General features: G+C 40.4%; 2 protein-coding genes across 6 annotated transcripts; one reads left to right on the top strand and one right to left on the bottom strand.

The window, feature by feature from the left end:
- Positions 1–1,226: 1,226 nt before the first annotated feature.
- dapk3 (death-associated protein kinase 3) lies at positions 1,227–8,857 on the top strand. Its single transcript, XM_019266303.2, has 9 exons — positions 1,227–1,334; positions 2,025–2,132; positions 4,569–4,929; positions 5,811–5,940; positions 6,075–6,123; positions 6,219–6,245; positions 6,336–6,488; positions 6,571–6,616; positions 6,870–8,857. Exons 2-9 carry the CDS (start codon positions 2,071–2,073, stop codon positions 7,404–7,406), a joined length of 1,365 nt encoding a protein of 454 aa, XP_019121848.1. The 5' UTR covers positions 1,227–1,334; positions 2,025–2,070; the 3' UTR covers positions 7,407–8,857.
- A 992-nt stretch (positions 8,858–9,849) lies between these two features.
- On the bottom strand, positions 9,850–23,541 carry LOC104926203 (polyhomeotic homolog 3 (Drosophila)). Of its 5 annotated transcripts, none has more exons than XM_019266223.2 (15): positions 23,425–23,541; positions 21,249–21,466; positions 19,353–19,508; positions 19,179–19,259; positions 18,941–19,093; positions 18,707–18,787; positions 18,253–18,475; positions 16,822–17,471; positions 16,611–16,734; positions 16,148–16,446; positions 15,169–15,328; positions 14,962–15,079; positions 13,556–13,685; positions 11,486–11,774; positions 9,850–10,524 (listed from the first exon to the last, which is right to left on the bottom strand). In XM_019266223.2, the coding sequence occupies exons 1-15, from the start codon at positions 23,450–23,452 to the stop codon at positions 10,370–10,372; spliced, it is 2,865 nt and encodes a 954-aa protein (XP_019121768.2). In that variant the 5' UTR covers positions 23,453–23,541; the 3' UTR covers positions 9,850–10,369. The 5 variants fall into 5 exon arrangements, with proteins under 5 accessions (XP_019121768.2, XP_019121769.2, XP_019121767.2 ...); XM_019266224.2 differs by having other exon boundaries at positions 14,962–15,073; positions 16,148–16,449; XM_019266222.2 differs by having other exon boundaries at positions 16,148–16,449.
- Positions 23,542–24,807: the final 1,266 nt, after the last annotated feature.

Below are 24,807 nucleotides of genomic sequence, written 5' to 3' on the forward strand. Positions count from 1 at the left end.
TCTTAGCATTTATCTTTTAACTTTTTGTAATATTGGCATTGTATGTATTATATGTATATTATTTGTATTAACCTGTACGGCACTTTGGTCAACCTCAATTGTTTTTGCTTTATAAATAAAGTTTGAGTTGAGTTGAGTCTTACAAGCTGTTATGGAATTTTCTATCCTTGGGTTACACAAGGTCATGTGTGGGCCTTAAGGTCCTCAGCAGTATTAGTTGTTTGGCTTTGACTGGGTGCCAGCCTATCTCAACACTGTGGTGGTCAGGGCCGAAGAGGCCTGTTGCTGCCTTCCTAGTAATAATAGATAGCTGGCCGTTGACGGTCCAATCTATGTAAACAGACATCTGTGTCTCCAGACTAGAATATGCTGACAATAACACCTCCATGAGTAAAAACATTCTCTTTGACTAATTCTGGGTGTATAGTATTTGTGGTGTTATCTTGGGGTTTAAAGTCGATCCACCAGGATGAGTTGGGGCAGAATGTGAGACCGACTCAGGCACTTCTGATGAACTTTGAGAGTGTCTCTAATTCACCTTGGCGAAGCTTCGATAAATAATACAGCATAAGACATCAGAAGCTCCTGAACACTTTCTTCCGTCGTGACCTCACCATTGACCTTTGACTTCACCACAACACAAATCAAATCAAATCAAATTTTATTTGTATAGCCCAATGTCACAAAATACATTTGCCTCGGAGGGCTTTACAATTTGTACAGGGAGTGACACCCTCTGTCCTTAGACCCTCGGTTCGAGTGAGGAAAAACTTGCCCACAAAAACCCTTTTAACAGAGAAAAAAGGTGGAAGAAACCTCAGGAAGAGCCACAGAGGAGGGATCCCTCTCTCAGGACGGACAGACGTGCAATAGATGTCATGTGTACAGGACAAATCAACACAAACATACTGTACAATTACATTGAATGATAAAATGATTACAGTAGCAGTGGAGCCTGTGATAGAGATAGAAAGACAAAGATGCACAGCGGCAGATAAAGAGATATGGTAGCAATAATGACAGTGGTAATATGTGTAGTGGACGTCATGCAGGACCACAGCAGCAGCCACGATCCACGAGAACCTGCTGGACGAGAGAGCAGTTTAGTTAGTAACATGCATTAATGAGACACAGGAAAACTGCAAATTGAAACCAGTGCCTCACCACAATGTTCAGGTGACCACCACCACCACGTCGGTCGTGCTTTTATTTTGAAACAAAAGAACCGGAAGCTGCATGTTTCCCTTGGGCTAGCCTGACAAGCTGCTCCGTCCGGGAATTTACACACAACTTTTACTCTGGAGGAGAATGCAGCACTCGTAGCCAACCATACTGTGAGTAGACATTATAGCGAATGTGTTTACGTTTTATTTAGTCAAATATAAACTGCTCTGCCTGTATTTAATCGCTAATAGTCTTGTGTTTTCCTCACCGAAGTGACGGCGAAAGCCGGTGTTTATACGTTAACGTTTAGCTAAGCTAGCTGCCTTCCGTCGGTTTTTGCCTTTTATTTATCAGGTTTGAATTTCACTGTATTCATCAGGTCTTGAAGAGGTGACTAGGTGGTACATGTGGCAGCAGTTTCCATCTTGTGTTCACAGCAATAATCTCCTCTAATGCTGTTTTTTTATTGTGATATAACACGGGGAGAGGAAACGGTTAGGTCAACGGCTATTCAGCATCTTTAACACCGGTTATAAGCTACAATAGATTCATCGTATCTGTGTTTATCTATTTAAATAGACGAGCACCAGAGGGATAGTTGCTGGTTTGGCTAAATCCCAGTCAGAGTCAGAGATATCTGAATCCAGGGGGCAGGAGATGATGTAAGTAGGACTGGTATGCAGAGGTCTGACATCAGCCAGAAAGTGTCTGAAAGTCTGAAAGCTGTGTCGACTCGGGCCAAATAAGGAGGAAAGAAGCCAGCTGCTCAGAGACTGTTTAAAATCACACTTTAAATGTGCTAACAAGGCTTTCTCATGTCCATCACTGACTGTGTTTATTGTGTTTTTTTCTCACCACAGGGAATCTTTAAAAGCTTTTGTTCCCGTCAGTAAAGTCAGCACAACCATGGCTGGCTTCAGGCAAGAGGATGTTGAGTTGTATTACGAGATGGGAGAGGAGCTGGGCAGGTATCTGTTGTCTTTTCCTCTCTCACAAAATACACCCGAAAGCATTCGTACGATATGTAAATATATATATTTGTGTCTGTACATAGTTTGCATGTTCTCCCTGCTTCCTCTGACAGTCCAAAGACGAGCACTGGATAGGTTAATTGGTGACTGGAAATTGCTCATGTGTTGTTGTTGTTGTTGTTGTTGTTGTTGTTGTTGTTGTCTCTGTGCCCTGTGATGAACTGGTGACTTGTTCACGATGTACCCTGCCTCTTGCCCAAAGTCAACTGGGATAGGCTCCAGCCCCACCGTGTCCCTGACGAGGAGAAGCGGTTACATAAAACAGATGTTTATATTCTTTAGTACTTCATTGTTTATCCTACTTTATATTTTTACTTAATGTTTTTTTCAGAAAAATGGATGCATGGAGTCAAATTCCTTGTATTCGTACACATACCTGGCAAATCTCTGACTCTGATATCCTGACTGTAGTCAGTGTTACAAAAGACACTGTTCACACTTGACTCTTAACGTGTGTTTTGGGTGTCTCGGTTGCTGGAGGAGTGTGAGTGCACCCAAAACACATGTATGTTGCTTTAGGAGGTAGAGCGGGTCAACCACTAAACAGATGATCGGTAGTTCGATCCCCCGGCTCCTCTGGTCTGCATGTCGAGGTGTCCTTTGGCAAGATACTGAACCCCAAATTGCTCCTGAAGGCTGCGCCGTCGGTGTGAATGGTTGGCTCCCCAAAACTGATGAGCAGTAGACACCATCAGTGTGTGTGAATGTAGTGTAAAAGTGCCTTGAGTGGTCAGAAGACTAGAAAGGCTCTATATAACTACAGTCCGTTCACCATTTACTTTAGGATCTATTTATTTAAGCCACATTTGAAGGCCATCATCAGGTGTAATCTGCCCGTGTAGTTAGTTTGAAGTGTGTGCAGAGCACAAGAGTTGATTTTTATGTGTGAAACAACTAAAACCAAGTTCCCAGATAGCTCTTTTCAAACCGTACGGCTCCACACAATGTTTTTCTGATTACGTCTGCCCGTCCATGTGTCAGGTGTGATCAGATCACACGTAGTTACTCGAGAAGAGTTCGAGATGCGTTTTGGTGCCAGCTATGTGCAACAAACCATCCAAAACATTCGATCTGATGGAGGCCAACATTTTTAAGTGTGTGTCAGCAGCGTATTAAATATCTTTTTTATACCAAGCTCAATAGTTTGTGAACGAGTCATCAGATCTGAATAGTTCACACTCAACTTTCTTTTTTCTGCAGTAATGCAGCAAAAGTATGACATCACTGCCTCTCAATGTGCCTCTCCACCTCTGCTGTGGTGTAGAGCGTAGGCACTGTGTGTGTGCTCCGATAGCACACGTCAGAACATTTAATTCTCTGCACAGTCGTGCTTTATGAAAAGATTTCTCCTCACTTGCACGCTAATCTTATTGTTCTTGTCAGTAATGTAAGGTCAGATTCTGAAAACAATACAACAAAACAAAACAATAGATTATATACTTCATTAGGTAACTTGTACAATCCAATGTTAGGGCCCTCTCGTGTAAATGGGGTGGCCAAAATATTAGAAACACCTCTCACTATAATGCAGTCCATTTTAACACTAATGCAAACTACAATCTCAATAGTAAGTTTCATGAAAGTAGAATTTATTGCAGAGTATTGGATCACACTGGATTGTACAAGGGTGCTTAATAAAGGGACCGGTCGGTGTTGCTTCATTATCACATATCAGTTTTCAAGCATATCTTCCAGCGACTTAGACAAGTAACTAATGATTTACATTCCAGTTATTTTATTCATCATTTTTTAGTGTGTTGTTTTGATCCAATGGGTCCCCAAGATAAATCTGAGGGGGGTCACTGCACGCTTTTTACCATGTTACTTTACTTTACTCTATGGTTTGAGCCTTTAAAATTGGTTGTGCAATGTCGCCTCACAGCAAGAAGGTTCCTAGTTCAAACCCTGGCTGGCGCCCCCGTGACCCTGATCAGGATAAGTGGTTACAGAAACCTTAAGAGTCCTTAAAGTTTCATTAAACAAGCGAAAAAGTTTTTGTTAGTGTCGTCACCGGTTTCCTGTGTAGATCAACTCATCACTCAAGTGTTTCTGAAGATGCACACTCTTATTTCCATTGGAAACAGGTTGAAAAGTTCTCATGTACTAAGAACATTTGGTTTTTATGTGCGATTATAAACAGAAATGATTAGATAAGGCATATATTCTGTTGCAGTCTTTGTGTTTTCTTCTTCTTAAGGCATTTAAAAAAGCAGTGAAATGAAACAGAGAGAAGAAAAAAATCACTTTTCGGTTGATCTACATATCCACAATCTGCGATGAAGGCCCAAAATGTCTTGATAGAGCTGATTTACTCTGACCAGAGAATAAGACAACAATCATTATAGTAACATGAGGCGTTCTTCTCTCCTGCAGCGGACAGTTTGCCATCGTCCGTAAGTGCAAGGAGAAGAGCACAGCTATCGAGTACGCAGCAAAGTTCATCAAGAAGCGGCGGCTGTCGTCCAGCCGGCGCGGGGTGAGCCGCGAAGAGATCGAGCGTGAGGTCAACATCCTGCGTGAGATCCAGCACAGCAACATCATCACCCTGCACGACATCTTTGAAAACAAGACTGACGTGATCCTGATCCTGGAGCTGGTGTCAGGCGGAGAGCTGTTTGACTTCCTCGCTGAGAAGGAGTCTCTGACGGAGGAGGAGGCCACCCAGTTTCTGAAGCAGATCCTGGACGGCGTTCAGTATCTGCACTCCAAACGCATCGCTCATTTTGACCTCAAGGTCAGCAGTGTGTGTGATGAAGGCGGATTGTTTTTTTTGAGGCTCTGTAGCAGTCGTAGTTAACGTGTCAGTGAGAGTTTCTATTGAGGTGCAAGAAGTTTATGTTGTACTTAAAGTATGAAGCGAGGTTTTTCCATCTGAAAGACAGGACGGAGCTGTGGGCGAGCTGCTTGGCGATGCTAACAAGATATTTTATATTTGTATCAATAATATAAAAGATATTTTGGGGCCTTTTAAATAGAATAATAATTACTTATGTGGACATCTTGATCTATATACAGAGTTCCCATGTGTCCTGGAAAACTTGGATAACAGTTGACTAAAATTCATGGAATGTCATGGAAAATGACGCATGGAAAAGTTAAATATAAATGGAAAATTACATTGTCCTGGAAACTTGTCTGTCGACCAGCTCTTCACTGAATATGTTTTGTAAAATTACATCTAGAAAAGAGTGAGAACACCAATATAGCACCATTCATACAATGTACAAGGTCCTTTATGTACGGCATAAAAGAAAAGAATATAAAGATATTTTTATAACCAAATCTTATGCAATATTTTATGTATATCTAATTATCTTTCATCTCTTTTGGCCTGTCAGCAGCATCAGACATTTATTTCCATTTCTATAATTTCTCCAGTCGTGCAGTTTGTTGCCAGTTGATGAAGCCAAGATAGAAAAGTGGCTAATGGTTTCTTTGTGCTAAGCTGCTGCTGATTAATGGTATTCCAATAATCTGCTTTGCTGGCATATAGCACCTGTAGGATAAGATAAGATAGACTTAATTAATCCCAGACCAAGAGAGAGCATCTTTTTTTCTTTCTTAGCTCTGTTTACTACATCAAAACCTCTCTTACGTTTTGTTTTTATCTTCCAGCCTGAAAACATCATGCTGCTGGACAAGAACGTCCCTAACCCGAGAATCAAGCTGATTGATTTTGGGATCGCTCATCAGATCAAAGCGGGAAATGAGTTCAAGAACATTTTTGGGACACCAGAGTTTGTCGGTGAGATCAGAGTAAAAATAAATAAATTTTGTGCCAGTGTGTGCCTCCACACTGGCAGCTGAGTTAAAGTGGATGATACTGCGTTTCTCCACATCTGGTTTGAATTAAAGCGCTCATTCCTCTCTGCTTTACAGCGCCTGAAATAGTCAACTATGAGCCACTTGGACTGGAGGCAGACATGTGGTAAGATGTCAACATGTTTCTTTTTTGTCCTCTGGAGCTGTTTACTGACCTCTGTGACAATCCTCGTTCACGTCTGGTTCTTCTCTTCTCTGCAGGAGCATCGGAGTAATCACATACATTCTGTGAGTAATGTTTCACATCACGACATAAATCACATCGCTCCTCAGTTTAGTGTTTCATAAAGCTGAACCTTTCATCTGTGCTTTCTGTAGGTTGAGTGGTGCTTCACCGTTTCTCGGTGAGACCAAGCAGGAGACTCTGACAAACATCTCAGCGGTCAACTACGACTTTGATGAGGAGTATTTCAGCAACACCAGCGAACTGGCAAAGGACTTCATACGCCGCCTGCTGGTCAAGGATCCCAAGTAGGAACTTGTTCAGATTTCAAGTTAAATCTCTATTTTGTCGACATTTTCTCATTGGAGAATTATTATTATCTTTTCGCAGGAAGAGAATGACGATCGATGACAGTCTTGAACACCCCTGGATTAAGGTAAGTTTCAGCTTTAAGGAGGTTTTCACATTACTCCAGTGTTGGTCTCGTCCCATTGGCTGCTGGTGGAAAAATGTATATTTAGTATATTTATGAATTGCTGTGCCCATAAAACACTTTAAAGTCTCTGAGGTCGGCTAATTATGCTTTACTAGAGGTTCACTGAGCTTATAATAAAAACCTGGCGTTCGTTGTCTTTGCTCCCGTAATGTTGCCATCTTTTATTCAGACTTTTACATTTTTCTCCCTTCAGGTGATCAAGAGGCGAAATGTCCGCCCAGAGGAGAGAGACCACAAGCCTGAGCGCCGTCGCCTGAAGACCACTCGTCTGAAGGAATACACCATCAAGTCCCACTCCAGCATGCCACCCAACAACACTTATGTCAACTTCGAGCGCTTCTCCCAGGTCCTCGAGGAGATTGCGGCAGCAGAGGAAGGCCTGAAGGATCTGGAGCGCAATCAGCGCTCGTGCCGGGAGGACGTGGCTGCGCTGCTGTCCATATACGAGGAGAAGGAGGGTTGGTACAAGGAGGAGAACCAGAGCATCTCCAGCGACCTGAGCCACATCCGCCAGGAGCTCCAGCGCACTCAAATCCAGCGCAAGAGGAGCCAGGAAGAGACCCGGCTCACCATGCAATCCGCCAACATCCTCAAGCGCAAGTTCGGGCGCCTGGAAAACCGTTACGAGGTCCTGGCTGAGCAGGTGGCCTCTGAGGTCCGCTGGGTGGAGGAGCTGGTCAAGTCCATATCTGTAGAGAAAGACGGGCTCGGCTCCGGCAGCATGCCCTGAATGAGCCGGGGCTGACGTTCAGTAATGACACTTCTCAAGTATCCTCCTGCCTTCTTCTTCTCTGCACGTGTCCAACACAGCGGAGTCTGAGTGGGTCAGTTGTCATCTTCATAAGCTATGCTGCTGCTGCCCATCGGGAAAAATAAAAATCACGCTTGAGAGAACCAGCAAGAAGCAGAGAGGCAATACGTTGAACCCATTCCCCCATGAAAAGGCTCATTCCTGTGTTTTATACTTTTATTTATAATTTTAGAGATTTTAAGTACTGTTACTTGACTGTCATACGTCAAACTGTTTGAAAACTATATTGGCTTTTTTGTTTTTTTTGCAGATGGAAAATATTCATCTATTTTTCTTGACTTTCTTAGTTACACCTGAACTTCCCAGTGCTGTAAAAGGCGTAGATCATCCGTTCAGTTGCTCTTTTGCCTCAGGTTATCGGCCAGTTACGCGAGAAAGCATCGCGATATATACAGATTAATATAGTGTCAGGTTTTCTCAGAGATCAGGGGTATTTATTTATCCGGTTACATTTCAGATTCGGTTGCAGCTAACTTTTAATAAATACTGTCATGTTTGGACGGAGTATAAAGGATGCAATACACATAAACCCTCAGCATACAGACAGGAAAGATTCAGGGTAATGCTTTGTTTTAAAGGTCAGTGATATTTTGAAGGTTTCCTGTAAAGAACAAAGTTTAATTAGTTTATTACTGACATAAACTGCTCAGTTTAAACCCCAGTTAATATTTAATCAGCACTCGGTTATTCTTGATAACTTTACTCTTCAGATATGCTGAATTTTATGTTTGCTCATCATCTCACCTGTCATCTTCGGACTAAAAATGTCTCAAGGTCGCGTTAGTGTAGCACCAAATTACACGGTTCTTTCCAGGAAACATCAGCGGGAATAACTTTTATTATTTAGCCGTTAAAAAAAAGAAAAAGCATTACCCGATTCAGAATGTATAAACTCATCTTTGCAGTGCCTGTAAACTGATCGACCTCATTGCCTCCGCGAGCACTCATCTGTCATCGAGTCAGTGACATTTCTATCACATTGATATTGCTCAATGTCTTAAAACGCAAACGACTTTTTGCACAGTAGCCTTGTAAAACCAAATAGTGCGCATGGAAACTTTCTCTATAAACTGAACCTCTTTGTTAATATTCCTGTTCTTCGCTCTGACCGTCTGCACACTCGAAACATTCCACCGATAAGTTTCACATCCAGGCAACACATTCCCCATGTATAGCATAGAAAGTATATTATATAGTCAGTAGTATTTTTTTCAGTAGAGAAATGTACCATTGTATCATTTGCACTTAAAAATAATTATAGCAGTGTTCCAAAAAATATATTTTAATCTGTCTTTTAGGTGTCAGAAAAAGCTGTAAAAAAAAAAAAATTGAACTGTTTGGGCTTGTTTCAAATAAACAAATCACTGTTACCACGTCACATTCATGTGTTGTTATTGTGTGAATGGGAACTGATCTCTGATTCTGTGTGGTAATAATACTCTTCAGGTTGAAGCACTCTGTCATGACCAATGACAACATAAAGAATCAGCAGTATTATGTGCAATAAACATCCACACACTGGATCTCTGTGTAGCAGATGCCCTCTGGTGGAGGTTCACTAACATACATGAGATTTATTTTTAAAAGGTACTTTTCACTTGTATTCCACCTTGACCAGATAAAAAAAAAAAAAGCATAGATATTTTATTTCAGTCCAGCTTTTGCTTTCAAATTGAAGCAGAGAGAATGTAAAACTATCCGTATGCATGGACAGATATATAATAATTTAAACAAACATGCTGTTGGGCCCCGATATTGTCCCCTCAATTAAATGTTTTCTTTCTCAGTGATTAGACAGACTGTTAAACAAACAAAAAACATACAAAAATTATACAGCAGTGCAAAAACTCATCTTTTCTTGTCTAGTTCATTAGCGTGTGTGTACTTTTAATCATTTAAATTTAATCAAATGTAATCATATATATTCTTTTTTTGGGGGGAAAAAGAAAAGCATTATATCTGATGTATTAAATTTTTAATTCAAGGTTTGAATGTAAAATAAATATAAAATTAAATAAGATTTACCTTAAAATTACAAAGAAAATATGCATATTTAATTATAGATCATTGTTGTTTTACTTCAAAATTGGAAATAACTGTAATTTGTTATTACTGTCATGACAGATTTTTAATTTACAGATAATAATAATAATGTCTGAATTTTATATACAAATAATAAAAAATAAACTACTACTACTGTAAAGTTATTTTCCATAAATTAAATAAATTAAATTTGCCTTTTTTGCTGTGTCTGATTAAATACAACTTAATTTAGGAATATGTAACAAGATGTAATATATAAAATATCATAAAATCATAATAAAGCTCTTAATTAATTTGGACATAAAACCACAAACAGTGTAGAATATTTGAATGGTTTTATTTGTATATTAATTATGGTAATAATAAATAATTCATAAATAACAACCTTGTCATCAGTTTGTTTCCATAAGTCATTACAACAGTTTGTTTGTTTGCTGATGATAAGTTCTTCTGTGAGTCAGTAGGCAATAATCTGTTCTGTAAACTTTGAGCTTGAACCACATCCTTTTAAGTTTTATGTGTAAATAATTTAAATGTCTTTGTTCACAAATGGTACAAATGACCTTTAAAACCATTTTGAAACAAATGGATAACTGGAGCCGAACTGCTCCAATCACTACGATGGAATGACGTCTGCTGTGTGGACTTCACTCTGTGCGACGGGCGAACAGCTGGAACAGCTGCAGGCGTCAGGACTGAAAGCCTTGGCAGTGGTCTCAGGAAAATCTGCCGCTCTTTGTCCAAGTCCGAGCACAGGTAAGACAACTTAAACATGGGCCGTTCAGATCCTGATCCAGATCAACACGAATCCAGTCTTTGAGAGTTTGAATCTTTGCTGTTTATGCATCTTTCAAAGAGTTAATGTGTGCACAGAGTTTCAGTGCAGGTCCCAGTTTAAGGTTCATGGTGCTGACCAGGTGGTCCTCTGTGAGGAGCAGCAGAGCCTGTCCATCTATTTCCTGGGAGCGAAACTCCTGGGCTACGTCCTGACCGCCTGGAGAAAAGACGGCATAAACAGATAGTGTCATTTTGATGTGTTAGCTGCTGTTTGCAGAATTACACACTCTTTACTTAATGTTCCCATTTAAGCTTAAATACAAGTCACACGTGTACACAACATCATACTGTATATATATATATATTCTAACTGAGTCAACAAAACTCCAGCTTCTATGGGGCGATTTAATTGTTTTGAACATCTGGCAGCATTCATTTGATGCGCAGGAGGTGATTCACTTTACGTCCTTGAAGGCAGCAGCAGTGGAGCGTTTGTAGTATATATTTATATACGTATATGAAGGAAAAGCTGTTTATTTAGCTTTAACAGCAAGAACCAACACAACAAATGTGTGCTACCAACCTACATGAATTCAAAGAGGGAGGTTTTGTTTGTGTGGATATGGTTATTTTCTTTAAAGGTGTGTTGGCTGTCATGCTGATGATCAGTCTCGCTGTCAATCTTGTGTAACACTTTATTTTGATCATATTTTGTCTGTCTGTCTGTAGATGTTTAACAGATTATCTGAAGTATATGCGATGATTCATACCCTTACCAAGATGTTTTTGTGCCTAAACCTAACCAAACCTTAACCACTGTGTAGGATCTGGCATCTAGCAGTGAGATACTGCTACAACCATACCCTCTTCTTCAAAGCTTGAAGGAGAAACTACAGTGGGGAAAAACACAAAAAGCCACATCTGGAGCCAGAGCTCACTTCTCAGAAGACCTGCTCTCTCTGTAGATATAGTTTCATTCAGGTAACAAAGACAGTACAGTTGTTATTTTCAGGTGATTCTGCCAATCTACTATCCGTAGACTCCAAATAAAGTGTACAGAACGATAAAATGCTTACCATCACTTTTGACTTTTGAATTAAGAGAAAACTGTTGAGAGATTTAGAGAAAATGTAGGAAAGAGCTGCACTCAATGGGGTTATTGTGGTGTGTTAACGTACCTGGCAGGGAGTTGATATAAGAAAACACTTGTTCTACGTTCCACTGAGACGGACAGCCGACGTCCTCTCCTTCTTCTTCTTCGTCTTCCTCTTCCTCTTCTTCTCCGTCAGAAACGCTGATCGTTTCCGTCATCCTCTGCTCCTCCTGCTGTCTCTCCTGCTCTCGCTCCCTCTCTCGCTCTCTCTCAGCCTGTTTACGGAGACGGGTTGTCATGGGAACGGGAGGCTCATCGTCGTCTTCTTCCTCCTGGTCTTCGTGGGCCTCCTCGGAGCTGAACGATCTGTGAGCCTGTGGAGCGCAAAAAGATAAACACTGTATCTGCTTGGTGTCGACTACTTACAGACGGAGTCAACCAACGTTAGTCATCACAGATATATTGTAGAAAGGGAGATTTCCTTCACTTTGGAAGTATAAAAATGCTCCAAACACTGTGAAACAGATACGACACCCCACCCAGACCTGTGGTTGGCCAGGCCATGTGTCGCATAACAGCAGAAGAGAGGCTCATTAATATTAATAAGACAAACAAAACACCCTGATCTTGTTGTAGCGCCAATGAGATGCATAAGAGGAGATGTAAAACTGTACTGAGATGGTTTTTAGTACTTAAAATAACAAATATATCTTCTTATGGATATCAAAACTTCAACTTACATACCTGAGGATGGGAAAATATGAGACTTTTAAAATAATTAATTCATAACGTTGTGCCTTAAGGAGCTTTTTCGCTAAAAGAGTTTCATTCTCGGCAGACCATGCTCACATTTTCTGGTCGCGTCCTCATGTTAAGCCTTTCTGGAAGGAAGTGAGACATTAATATATTGAAATATATTATTCCTAAAGGTCTCAGCAAGAGTGACTCAAACCTTTTGAAGATCTTTATGGCTGCAAGTAAAAAAAACACAGTTACAAAATGCCTCTTATTTTTCTTCTGACGGGGTTGTGATGTTATAGCCCAGACATCTGTTCAGTGTTTGAGGCAAGAGTTTTATCACCAAATGAATTATTACATTTGCATTTAGCTGACGCTTTAATCCAAAGCGACTTACAGGGAGCAATTTTTCAGTATCTTGCCCAAGGACACGTCGACATGCAGAGGGAGCTGGGGATTGAACCACCGACCATCTGATTAATGAACGACTCGCTCTACCTTCTGAGCCACAGCCGCCCCATTATGATGATTTTAAACCATATGAATGTTCCGCTTATTATAAATTATTATTAAAGTGATTCTTCTGAGTCTACACGAGCTTTCAATATTTCAGCTAAACCTAAATATCATGTGATCATATTGATGTATTTAACATGAAACTGATTCCACGTAGGCGACAGAAACTTATTTGTTATTTTATCCGGAAAAAATTCTTTCAAGGATGATGTCAATTTTTTAACATCTTTCAAAAAATAAATTTTAATGACTCTTATATTTTACTTTTATGACTCTCCTCCTAAGTTTTTATTTTTCCTCTATTCTTTTCTCTCATTATTTTGTCCTGTCTTGTTTGAGTATTTCATGATCGTGGTATATTTTATTGTAGAAAAAGCACTGTATATAAACAGTTATGACTAACAGAAGAGTTTCATAATTTCACTCTGTAGATACATATACTGTACTGTTTTTAATTGATTTGTTCAGACTGACTCAGATTTAAATGTTTTGTTTCCTTCATTGTCTACAAAGTTGTTATTACGTTATGGACCAGTTGTGTCCGGTCTTGAGGTCGGGACCCCGATAAAAGGATTGAAAGATAAATCTGATGATTTAAAGGATATGGAAAGAAAACATTACCGCCCCACACGTTTATTTTTTCAGACTCTATTTTTTTCTCTAATGGGTTTCTGGAAACAGTTCTTATCTCTTCAGGCCACTTGAAAAGACTCAATAAAACATGGGAAAAGAAAAAAAAGAATTCAAGGCATCCTGTTTTTCTGTACAACTGAAAATTCACAAGCCAGGAGTGTCCTTCAAAGTTCCTGTTCCCTAGAGAGCAGCTTTTCTCTGAGGACCAGGTCTCACAGGATCCCTTCGGCACTTGGTTTGATGCATCGGGTCAGTGAAATTAACTGACCTGTCTCAGAAAATGTTCTCTGGAGGCTCCATTGACTCTGCTGGGGGGTCGTCCTCTCCTGCCCATAGGCCTGTGACCCCAGCGGCCTGCTCTCAGCATGGTGATACGCTTGGTGCAGCTCACACTGAACCTAAACACAGATGATAAATTCACGTGGTGACGACACTGCAGTCACATCACTACAGTCCTGAAACACAAAAGCCCTTTGAGATCTCCCTGTGTGTGTGTTTGCCATCGGGTACTAAGCTGATAGTGAGCATCTGTCCTCTCTTTGATGTCTGGATGGAAAAGGGAAACCTGGGAGTGATTACACATTTGAGACTCTTTCTTAAAACCCAATTGTAGCTCAATGGGTTCCAGATGTCAGATGACGTGTCTCACCGCCGCTGACAAAGACGACAGTTCACAGTCTTGCTACAGTAAAGAGCCTTTCTCGAGGGCACATTTAGTTGTTGAGAGATGAGAGTGTTACTCATTATTTCCACATAATTTCCCAGACAGTGTGACGACAAAGCTCAAACACCCAATTCAGCATTAGAGTTTCTCTTTAAAATAATGTTGGTCTAACATAACTGTGAGCCTCAAACATCCACTATACCTGTGAATATTTATTCTCACTGTTTAAACTATCTAGCAAATATCATCACTTACTGTCAGATACACCCACCTTACGTACATAAAGCAACCTGCTACAATAATGTCATTATTGTTTATGTATATATATATATATATATATATATATATATATGCGAACTGTAGCTGCTGTTAGCTAATCTTAGCACAGTTTGTTAGCCAGGCTGCCTGAACTGTGAGCTCAGAGCACCAAGGGGAGTGTTAGTGTTTGTACCACAGGTGAGAAGAGGAGGAGGTTTACAGGATCAGGGTTAGGGGGATTTTGATCATGAGTAATGTAATCATAACAAATACATACATATGTACACCTGTCCACATTTACCACAGTGGGGTTACACTCTTTTGGGATTACAACTGGGGCGCTAAATTGCAAATATACTATAATATCTCTCATGTGATGTTCACTTACTCTCTGATGTATCCAACACAACCCCCACATACCCCGATATTATAGCAACTCAAGGTAAACAAGTAAATGTGCCATTACCTCAATAAACTTGTGGATTTCTCTGGGTTGTGAGATAATGTAAGTACACAACTCAACATAATATATAACAAATGTCTTGTGTTTATAGACATTTTAAAGTGTAGATGTTACATACAAAATCTTTAAATTAGCATCAGTTGAAATATCATTTTATAGTATCTATAACTTGTCTATACTACATGACTGACATTCAGAAAACCAGACTATTGCTTTATGTTTGCTGCATTGACTAATTGAACTGTTGCTGCTGCAGAAGCGTGATGATCTCGATGTGTGTTTTATTTACCTTCTGACACATGTCATGGAGCAGAAACGTTTGGAGCGTAGAAACGTGTGAGCGTAACCTCTGCTGCCACAGAACTCACACTGCAGGACGCCTGCAACACTCTCCCCGAGCTCTGCAACTTCACAGGACCAGCTGTTAGTCACACATGTACGCACACACACACATATATGTATATACACACACACTTACACACACACATCACCTCACCATCTGCTGCCGGGCCGTCGTTTTCCATCTCAGAGTCTGATGAATCTGACTGGTCAGCATCCAGAGGACTGTCCTCTCCTGTTGCGTCCCCATTGGTTTGTATCTCCTGGGATTCAGGAAGTGACGCCTGCTGGTCTGCTAACAGCGACGAGGGGACCACCTGCATTAAGAGGTCCATGTAGTAAATGGTAAATGGACTGTGCTTATACAGTGCCTTTCTAGCCATTCATACACTGACACTCACAGTATCTTGTTGAACTGTGAGTGTCTGTGTTAACCACCAATCTTCTTGACTCTGGCTCAAAACTAAAGGTGCTCGCACAATGAGTGGATTCTTTTAAATCTCTTCTTAAAATACATTTAATAGACTTGCTTTTATGTGACGTTGTCTTTTTTCTTTCCTTATATATTTTTATTAAAAATTGGTGTGTGAATATGTGTTTTCTACTTATTTAAAAATAATTTTATATAATTTTATTGTTGACTTATTTAATTTATCATTGTATGTTTTTATTTTATTTTTATGTAATGTTTATTTTTAATTTGAAATTGATTTATATTGTCTGGTTATTTAAATGTCTTTTGCCATTACCATGTTCTTAAATATTATTTATCCTGCTTTGTTGAGTATCTGTGTCTGTCAAAACACTTTGTAAACTGTTTTTAAAAGGTGCTATGTAAATAAAGTTATTATTATTATTATTATTATATTATTATTATTATTATTATTACTTCCTGAGCCACAGCTCTTACACTGACATGGACATGGAAGGATACGCCTCTTCCGGTCAATGAACAAATAAAGAAACAGCGATGCTTCGAGGTGCTGACATTCACTTTTTTGGTTATTGTTAACAAATCCTATGAAAACACAATAATCAACAATGACTTCTGTGCTACCTGTGTTGCCAAAATATCGTTGTCCAAAATACTTCCAACACACTGTTGCATTCCGGATCAAATTTAAAATTTAAATTACCGGGAATGGCTCCAGGCCTTCTCGGATAACGAAGCCCTCTACGAGGTGTGTGAGGACGTGGGTTGTAAGGATCCTATCAGGGCTCCCTGGGAGGCTGGCTGGGGACGAGGGGGGCTGGCTGGGGCCTCTTACTGCTGCTGGGAGGATGGGAGGAGGTAGAGGAGGGGATGGAGGAGGAGGGTTGCTGCTGTTGTTGCTGCTGCTGCTGCTGCTGCAGGTGGTGGTGAGCTGGGACGGCTCTTCCACCTCTGTTGACCTGACCACCGAGCGACTGGATACGATAGAGGATGAAGCCACGGCTGCTGCACAATAAGAGGCATGGACGATAACAGAACTGCTGATTACCAGTTAAACCAGGCGTATTACTTATGGAAACGCAGACTAGCCTGGTTTCCATCAGGAGAGTTTGTAAAGTTATAAAGGATTTTATTGTATTTTCGTCCATTTCATTGTCATAATTTACCTGCACCATTCTGTTTAGGAGGTCCAGTGAGCGATGTTGGCGTCCTGTCTCTTTGTGGGCTTGGAGAAGATTCACCTTTCCTCTCCTCTGAGTTCAGTCCATTCACTTTGCGTGTTTGCCCTGACTGAAATTCAAACCACAACAAAGAATTAATCGACATAACACACACTGAGCACAGACAAAGCTTAACCACAGCACACGGCTGACTCACTGATGGTGTTTCATTGCGTCTGACCGGATGCACTTTCAGATCAACAGCCACCGTCTGAGGAGGTGGAAGGTTCTGGTAGGGCATCTGGACCAGAGCCTCCGCAACAGGCAGCTCCTGCTCTGTCAGCATCACCCGACCCGACTGGACAGCCAAAGCCTGGACTGAGTGCAGGGACAGCCTCTGGAGGGAGGCTGGGGGATTCTGGGGTAGCCTAGGGAGAACCAGAGGTGGAGGAGGAGGCGGGGGGTGGTTCTGCATTTGTGGGAATGAAGTCCGACGCTGCGGAGCGGCTACCAGAGGAGGAGGCTGAGGCTGGACTGCGGCGGCTGGGATTGAGGTCTGAGCTGATGATGCGAACACACTGGTGACAGATGAAGAGGCAGAAGAAGAAGAAAAAGAAGCAGGTGTTTGGCGGTCATTGTTGGTCTGTGACTGCGAGGTCGGGGTGGTCAGTTTTTTTACTGAAAGAGGAAGAGGGTTGGAGTTGCTTTCTTGAGGTGCTACTCTGAGGGCAATGGGCTGGAGCTGCCTGTGGTTTGAAGCTCCTCCTGTTGCCTGCTGGAGGATGAGCTGGTGGTGCGCCATCCGCTGGCCTGGTGGACAGGACAGCTGCTGCTTGACCAGAGCGTGGGTCTGCACCGGAGAGTAGGCTGCAAAGAGAGGGACGCATAGATACACATGAGCGACACAAAGCAAGTATCTCCTAACATTAAATGGAGCCTAAATCAGCTGAACTAATAAAATATAGATATTTCATTCCACAAAGAAAAAGTGTGTCCTGACACTTCTTTTTAAACTATTAATGGAAGCATTCATTTTGTGAGATGTAATGTCAACTAGCACACACAGTTTACACTGTAAACATAACATACCCATCATTGTTTAATTGAAAGATAATCGGGCAAGGTACATATATACATAATATATCATATATATATTTTTTTTTTTTTATTATTATTTATTTTATCTAGTGCCTTTTATTCATTTTATTTTTATTGTTTTCTAACTTCTTTTATCTACTTGATGTTTTGTTGTGTTTCTATATTGTTATTCATTGTGTTCTATCGTATTGTGCAGCACTTTGGAAACCCTGTGTTTGCTAAAATCGTGCTATATAAATAAAGTGGATTGGATTGGATTGAACACCTATACCAGCCAAGATATATATCACAAATTATCTATTCCACCTTAATTGGGTGTGTTATTAGTAATTTTCCTAAAGGGATTATTGTTTTATTTCTACACCCCAGGCATTGTTGTTTACAGATGGGTTGTTCTTTGTGAGTATATACTGTTTGTTTACTATAAGTGTAGACAGTGTGTGGGAGTTTATTTTCCTCGCTGTGACTCATCACTTAAGCCCTGAGACATGTGCATGTTTACATAATCTTTCCTTTAATCTTAAATTAGTATTTGAGCACATGAGCTCACCTGGGGTTATGATCTGATGTCCCGAGGCCTGCCGGGTGGCATCAGTCGATCCTGTTTCCGTTGAGGTGTCGGTCAGCTGGTTGGTCTTCAGTGAGCAGATTGCCGTCTTGGATAAAGAGGAGGCTGGAGTCAGAGCTTGGGACTGGGCGGATGGCTTTAAAATCACACTGTGGGCTGTAGCCAGAGCTCCAGGCAAGTGGGCACGCAGAGCTAGATTCTGCACCTAAAAATACGCAAAGAGAAAGTTTTATACTGTCTATAAAGACAAAGTTGTGGGGATGAGCAGCCAGTCACTACGTCGGCCTTTCATGCAACTTTATTAATAGTTCCTCAAGCATTCAAAAACCTCTCACTAACGGTTTACCACATTTCATCATTGTGCAACACAGCTCATGCTGTCAAGGTGTGTATCCTGTGTTCCTGTGGCATGCATGGATTTATTCTAATTATGTACCTGAGAGGAGGTAGGTAAGGAGGTGACAGCAGGGAGGTCTGATTGAACTGTAGCCACCGTGGCTGCAGGGGTTAGAATAAGCTAACAGAAGAAAAGCAAAAAAGCAGGGAGAGACAGGTGGCTAGTCGGTTAAAAATAAAGAAACTCCATGTTGTCGGAAAAACATAAGAAAAGGCATTCGGTAAAAATAGAAACGAGTCATGCCGTTTTAAAGTATCACAAACAACTTTGTACCATCTGAGTGCGAAGGTACATCTGAGCTTGGTTACAGTTGGCCGGTCTGTTTCCCAGGAGCATGGCCTGCTGGGATATGGTGGTCGCAGCACCAGTGGATGTTTGGGTTCGGCCAATCAGCTGTGCTGTCACTGGAGATGCTGGTAAAGTAATCTGGATTTGATAAAAGAAAGAATGCTCAGGTCGATACTCGAGCTCGTGAGCGGGTTAGATTAATGAGAATAACACAGATACTCACAGAGTTTTGAGAAACGCCGGCGGGCTGATGAATCAAACTACCACCGGATGACGAAGGCGACTGCCTCTGACAGACTGAAGCCTGAAAAGAATTGGAGAGACATCGCACACCCCGTAGCTCAAGTTAAAATTGACTCCTCATGCTCGTGCTAACACATGACAGACACCATCTGACCTGCTGTATGGTGGCCAGGCTCTGCAGATGGGGGGTGTGCTGGTGCTGCTGCAGGGCTGCTGTCCGCAGCATGATGTGCTGCTGCTGGGCTGCGTACATCTGGTGCAGGTACTGGGCCGCCATGCTCTGAGGTCGGTGGATGGCATTGTGGATCACCTAATGCATCACGTGATATACACATGAAGCACAAATTAACTTCAGTCCACTGTCTGTAGTTCAAGATTTTGCTTCACTTGCTTTTACTGCACTGAAAATGTTTTATGATTTGATGCTGTCGTCGATTCTGTTTGAATTATCTAAGACGCAGCAGATGATGTACTTCTTGTGGCAGCAGAAGAAGTCCAACCTGCCAAACACAATGATGGTGCACTTCTGCAGCGCCATCACTGAGTCCATCCTCACCTCCTCCATCACCATCTGGTACTCTGCTGCCACTGCCAAAGCACGGACAAGGGCAGACTGCTGCGTGCCATTCGGTCTACTGAGTAAGTGATTGGCTGTAATCTTCCATCTCTTCAGGACCTTCAGGACTCTGAGGCGTGCAGGAAAGATTGTGGCTGACCTCTCGTACCCCGGACACAAACTTTTTGAGACACTTCCCTCTGGCAGGAGGAACGTCACGCCACAAAAACTTTTTTTCCCCCGACTATCGCTGGCTTCATCAACAAGGCCCGGGGCACCCTCTGACACTGACTCTCACCCTCCACACACCCAAACCCACACAACACATTAACATAGGGCCTGCTGTCTCTGTGTATTACATTAACATACACCTTTTACCTTTTATTTAACATCCTGGACTGATCTTCCACATTTAAAATATTCTGCATACTGTGAACTTTTGCACATTACGTGGCAAAGACTTCCAGATTCCTGCACAACAGTACAGCTGCTTTCATCTTTAACATATTTTGTACATATATTTATATGTTTTATGTCTTTTAGTGGAGCTTTTATTCCAGAAATGAGATGTTGTACCCCAGTTGGAGCTTAAATACTGAATAGTTGTTACTATTGTTGTATTATAATACAGAGGTGCCTCCCTACGTGACGTCGTCCCACCTCTCTCTCTCCCCATTTTCAATCAAGGCATGTGATTTGGTTGAAGAAATAGTTCAGCATTTTTGGGAGATTTTACTATTTTTCTCACTTTCCCAGAGTCAGAAACTAAATAAGTGCCTTTTTTTATGTGTTTGGCACTATTTGAAGATATATAAAATAGGAATATTATATATTTTTATGTCGATAATGTAATCATGATCCTATGGGTTGTTTTCTAAGCTTAGTCTTAGGGGTCTCAGACTTCTAACCCAGGTTATTTACATACTTCAGATTTTGATGATTTGTCTTCCTTATATTTCTTATGCTTTACTTAATATCTGTTATGCACCAAAAACACCAAGACAAATTCTTTGTATGTGAAAGCATGTGGCAATAAACCTGATTCTGAGTAGCCTTTGAGTAGTACAGAGACTATTTCTACACTATCCATTTCCTCTGCTGTCTATTTTTCACCAAATTCAAAAATCCAGTATTGGCTCTTAGAGTTACAAGGGATCATCTATCACCTGTCCGCCTGTCAAGTCAAACAATGCCTGCAGTGGTCCCAGTTGATGTCTATTACCTGAACTGCCTGCCTATCAAGTCAAACAAAGCCTGCAGTGGTCCCAGCTGCTGTCTATTACCTGGACTCCTCTCAAATTGAACAATGTATTCAGCAGTCCCAGGTACCTGCACCCCTTGCCAGTTAAGTCAAACAATGTATGCAGAGATCCCAGGTGCTGGGCTGCCTCACTGTAAAATTAAACAATGCAGTGGGTGATGTCTATTACCTGAACTGTCTGACAGTCAAGTTAAACAATGCATGCAGAGGTCGTCCCAGGTACTGTCTATTACCTGGACTGCCTGTCTGTCGGGCGAGATGATGCTGAGGGAAGTGGGGGGCGCCTGGGTGCACGTGGTGCTGCTGCTGGGGCTGACTGTTGCCATGGTGACGGCAGCTGATGTGGTGGGGGTGGTGGCGGTGGCTACAGTCCTATTAGTGTCTGCCTGCTTCTCTCCTGGGCTCTGCCTATCCATCTCCCAGGTCACACAGAGATTCAGTAATGGGAAAACTGTGGAGGTAAAATAGACGTTAATTAACAGGCGGTAGTTAAACTAAACAGCTCAGACTGACGATGAATCAGGGAGCCGTGCCTCCTCGCGCCTTTGTTGCTTCTCTAAACTGTCTTTATTCTTTATTTGGATCCCCATTAGCTTCCACAAAAGCAGTCAGTAGTGCTCCAGGGATCCACACAAAAACAACAACAACAATTCTAAATCACACAGTATCAATAATGAGAAAAATCAAATAACAGTAATGTATAATAGAAAAAAACAAAACAAAGAGTCGCCAACACCCGACATAAAAATAAAAAAATAAATAAAAAAAAGAATTCCAAACAACAATAACAAAACTTTGAATTTTTAGAAGAAAATCGTTTTTGATCTGTCTGATGTTGGAGAACATTTCTGACTTATATACTCATAACAAAAATCACTATATATATTAGTTTTTCACAAAAGAAGTGTGGAGTGTTATTCTCTCTGCAGCAAAAGCTCTTAATCTAGAAAAGAGATGCTATACACCAGCTGGAGCTTAAACACTAAATAGGTGTCAGTCTAATACAGAGTTGCCTCCCTCAGGGGGGCTCCAGACAGTTTCAGGAGAAACTCAGTGAACAGATGTGAACAAATATTAGTTATCGAAGGATTGATTAAAATAACCTAAATGTTTATGATTAGGTTAAAGAGATTTATCAGTTTATTATTGCTGGAAAATTTTTAAATGCCTTTTTTATGTGTTCGACATCGTCGGAAATCATGTCAAATACAAGTATTATTATCTTTTTCAAGTGTCTATAACATAATCATGATTTATGAATCGTTTTGGTTTAATATAAAACACTCACACTGTTCATGCTTCAAATGATGTTACTTTAAGACAAGACTGAGGAGGTCTTTTTCCTTTCTAGGGTTTTTACATACATCAGCAAAATATACTCCATCACACACAGAGCACACTTGGTTTGAGGAAACTCAACTGGTTATATTTTAGTTATCAATATGGAAAGATGTTTCTGTGAATTTGTTTTGAAAATATGAATTCATTTGAGATCAGTGCAGCTAAAATTGTCTGTATTCCAAAGCTATAAAGACATTGCCTGACCGAAATGGGACAAATCATTTATTTGTTTACAGTGTGGAAAATATAGTGCATGACATTTAAATTTGATTTGGTTTTAACTTGTATACCCTTCAGGAAAGTCATCCAAAAACATAAAAACAAAAACCAACACATGAATATAAAGTCAGATAAAAGATCATTGGTGCAGCCCTGAAACCTCCTGCCATCTGTTGTTTTCTCTTCAGACTGTATTCTGTATTTTAAATAAACAAACTTTTTTCAGAGCATCTTAAACTTTTCTTTGACCTTGGTCATTCCCATATGCATAAGTGAATCATCAAATGAAACATCACTTCATGAGGACACATGCAGAGATGGGTTTTGTTGTTGTTGCATGTATTAACGCGTGAAAACATTGTTATGATCTAATGAATATGTATGAAAAAGGTAAATCATGCACATTTTTTTAAAGATTTTTAAAGGGTTTTTGTTGCCACATCTGGACCAGACAAAGGTTCTACAATGCTGGAGTTTTTCCTCTCAAAGGCAGCTAAATATGAGTAAAATATTTGGATTATATACATTTAATAATCTCGCAGAGCTCGCCTTAAAACAGTTTAATTATTTGCCATATTTCATGAGGATAAACACTGACGGTCTACACTGCTATAGCAGCTTGAATATTGATTGATCTTTTTGCTGCAGAGCCGGTTCTGCCCAATTAAACGCCGGCTGGATCATCTCGATAAACCCTGAACCATCACGGATTAGTCTTAGGTTAAACACACTGTTCATTAAATAGGAGGCTTCGGATAATACAGTCAACACATCGGGATGTCATTCCCTGTCGGTCGGTCTCTTCATCGCTTCATGCATGCACAATCATTCACCTCTTGTCGGCGTTACCTGCCTGATATTGATAGACATGGGCCATCAGGAACTGACCATATCCCGGCACATTGTCCCAGTCATGAAGCCTATTGATGATGCGTCAGTGCTGTCTAAAATGGAGATTAAAAAAAAATCACCCTACATAGGAGGCAATAAAAAAAAAAGCCTTGACACAGCACCGCTCGCAGTGCGGGAGGACCTTCCACAGGCGGGGAAGTCAGTGCGTGAGGAGAGCCGGAGATGTTTACATGGGATCTTATGTTTGTGTCATGTCTGATGAAAAAGGTTTAAATATGTGGATTTAAACTTTACAAACTCACAAAGACAAAATATGTGATCAGGAGATCATTTCAAAATGCAAGACACAAACATATCACATGAATTAAAGGTCCAGTGTGTCAGATTTAGGAGGTATATTTACAGGATATGGAAATGTAGAATCACATTTATGTTTTTATTAGTGTATAAGCCCTAATTACGGAAGCACAAAGCGGTCATTCATTCATACATTATATTTCCTCCCTTCTGTTGATAATGAGTTAATTTTGTTTGTTTTCTTGAGCTCTCTCTTATTTAGGTCATTATATTTAAATAACAGAAGATAACTGGATAATTGTCTCGAGATAACAAGGCTTTGTTTTCCTGAGATAACGCTGTAATTCATTTGAGATCTTGAGAAAACAAAAGGATAGTCTGGTATATTAAATCATTGCAGTTGTAACATTCTCCTGCTCCTCTGACATTGCTACACTGAATAATGTTTCCTGCGATGATTTAATATACTGGATTATCATTTAGTTTTTTTCAAGATCAAATTAATTATATTGTTATCTTGAGAAAACAAACTATCATGATCTCAAGATCTTGTGAAAATTATCTTGTTTTCTCGAGATAATGACCTAAATAACTTGAGATCTCAAGAAAACAAATTAAAATTAACTCATTATCAAGAGAAAAGAGGAAATAAAATGTATGAATGTATGACCGCTTAGGGCTTCCATAATAATCACCTGAAAAAAAGAGTCATGTTTTCCTTACCTTAGAATGAGCCTCACCTTTTTTGTGTGTTCTTAGTTCTCTGTGTTCTACATAACCATTGCGAGGGGAATCATACACACTGGACCTTTAAGTAACCTTAAAAATATACAAACATAAAAAAAAAATGTAAAAAACTGGCAGCTGAATTTTGCCATGATAAATATGGTTGAGCTTTTTCTAATATTACGGTAAAAGGATGTTAGTAGTGTTGAGTTGACATTTAAGGTTAGTGTTTATTACATATTTGACCTTAGAAAGTTTTTTTCATCAAAAGAAATGTTATTTTACCATATAATTGATAATGATGATTGAGTTTAAAAATCTATTTGTCAGCTACAGTATGTCACATGTAGAATAAAG

This window comes from Larimichthys crocea, chromosome II, assembly GCF_000972845.2.
Source record: "Larimichthys crocea isolate SSNF chromosome II, L_crocea_2.0, whole genome shotgun sequence".
Taxonomy (NCBI): Eukaryota; Metazoa; Chordata; class Actinopteri; family Sciaenidae; genus Larimichthys; species Larimichthys crocea.

Excerpts from the sequence above, each read along its gene's own strand:
- dapk3 (XM_019266303.2), top strand. The coding sequence starts at position 2,071 with ATGGCTGGCTTCAGGCAAGAGGATGTTGAGTTGTATTACGAGATGGGA. Across the intron at positions 2,133-4,568 it reads ATGGGAGAGGAGCTGGGCAG|CGGACAGTTTGCCATCGTCC; the intron begins GTATCTGTTGTC and ends TCTCTCCTGCAG. Across the intron at positions 6,489-6,570 it reads CTGCTGGTCAAGGATCCCAA|GAAGAGAATGACGATCGATG; the intron begins GTAGGAACTTGT and ends ATCTTTTCGCAG.
- LOC104926203 (XM_019266222.2), bottom strand. The coding sequence starts at position 23,452 with ATGGCCCATGTCTATCAATATCAGGCAG. Across the intron at positions 21,467-23,424 it reads TGTCTATCAATATCAGGCAG|TTTTCCCATTACTGAATCTC; the intron begins GTAACGCCGACA and ends TTACCTCCACAG. Across the intron at positions 19,260-19,352 it reads GCCTGGCCACCATACAGCAG|GCTTCAGTCTGTCAGAGGCA; the intron begins GTCAGATGGTGT and ends AATTCTTTTCAG.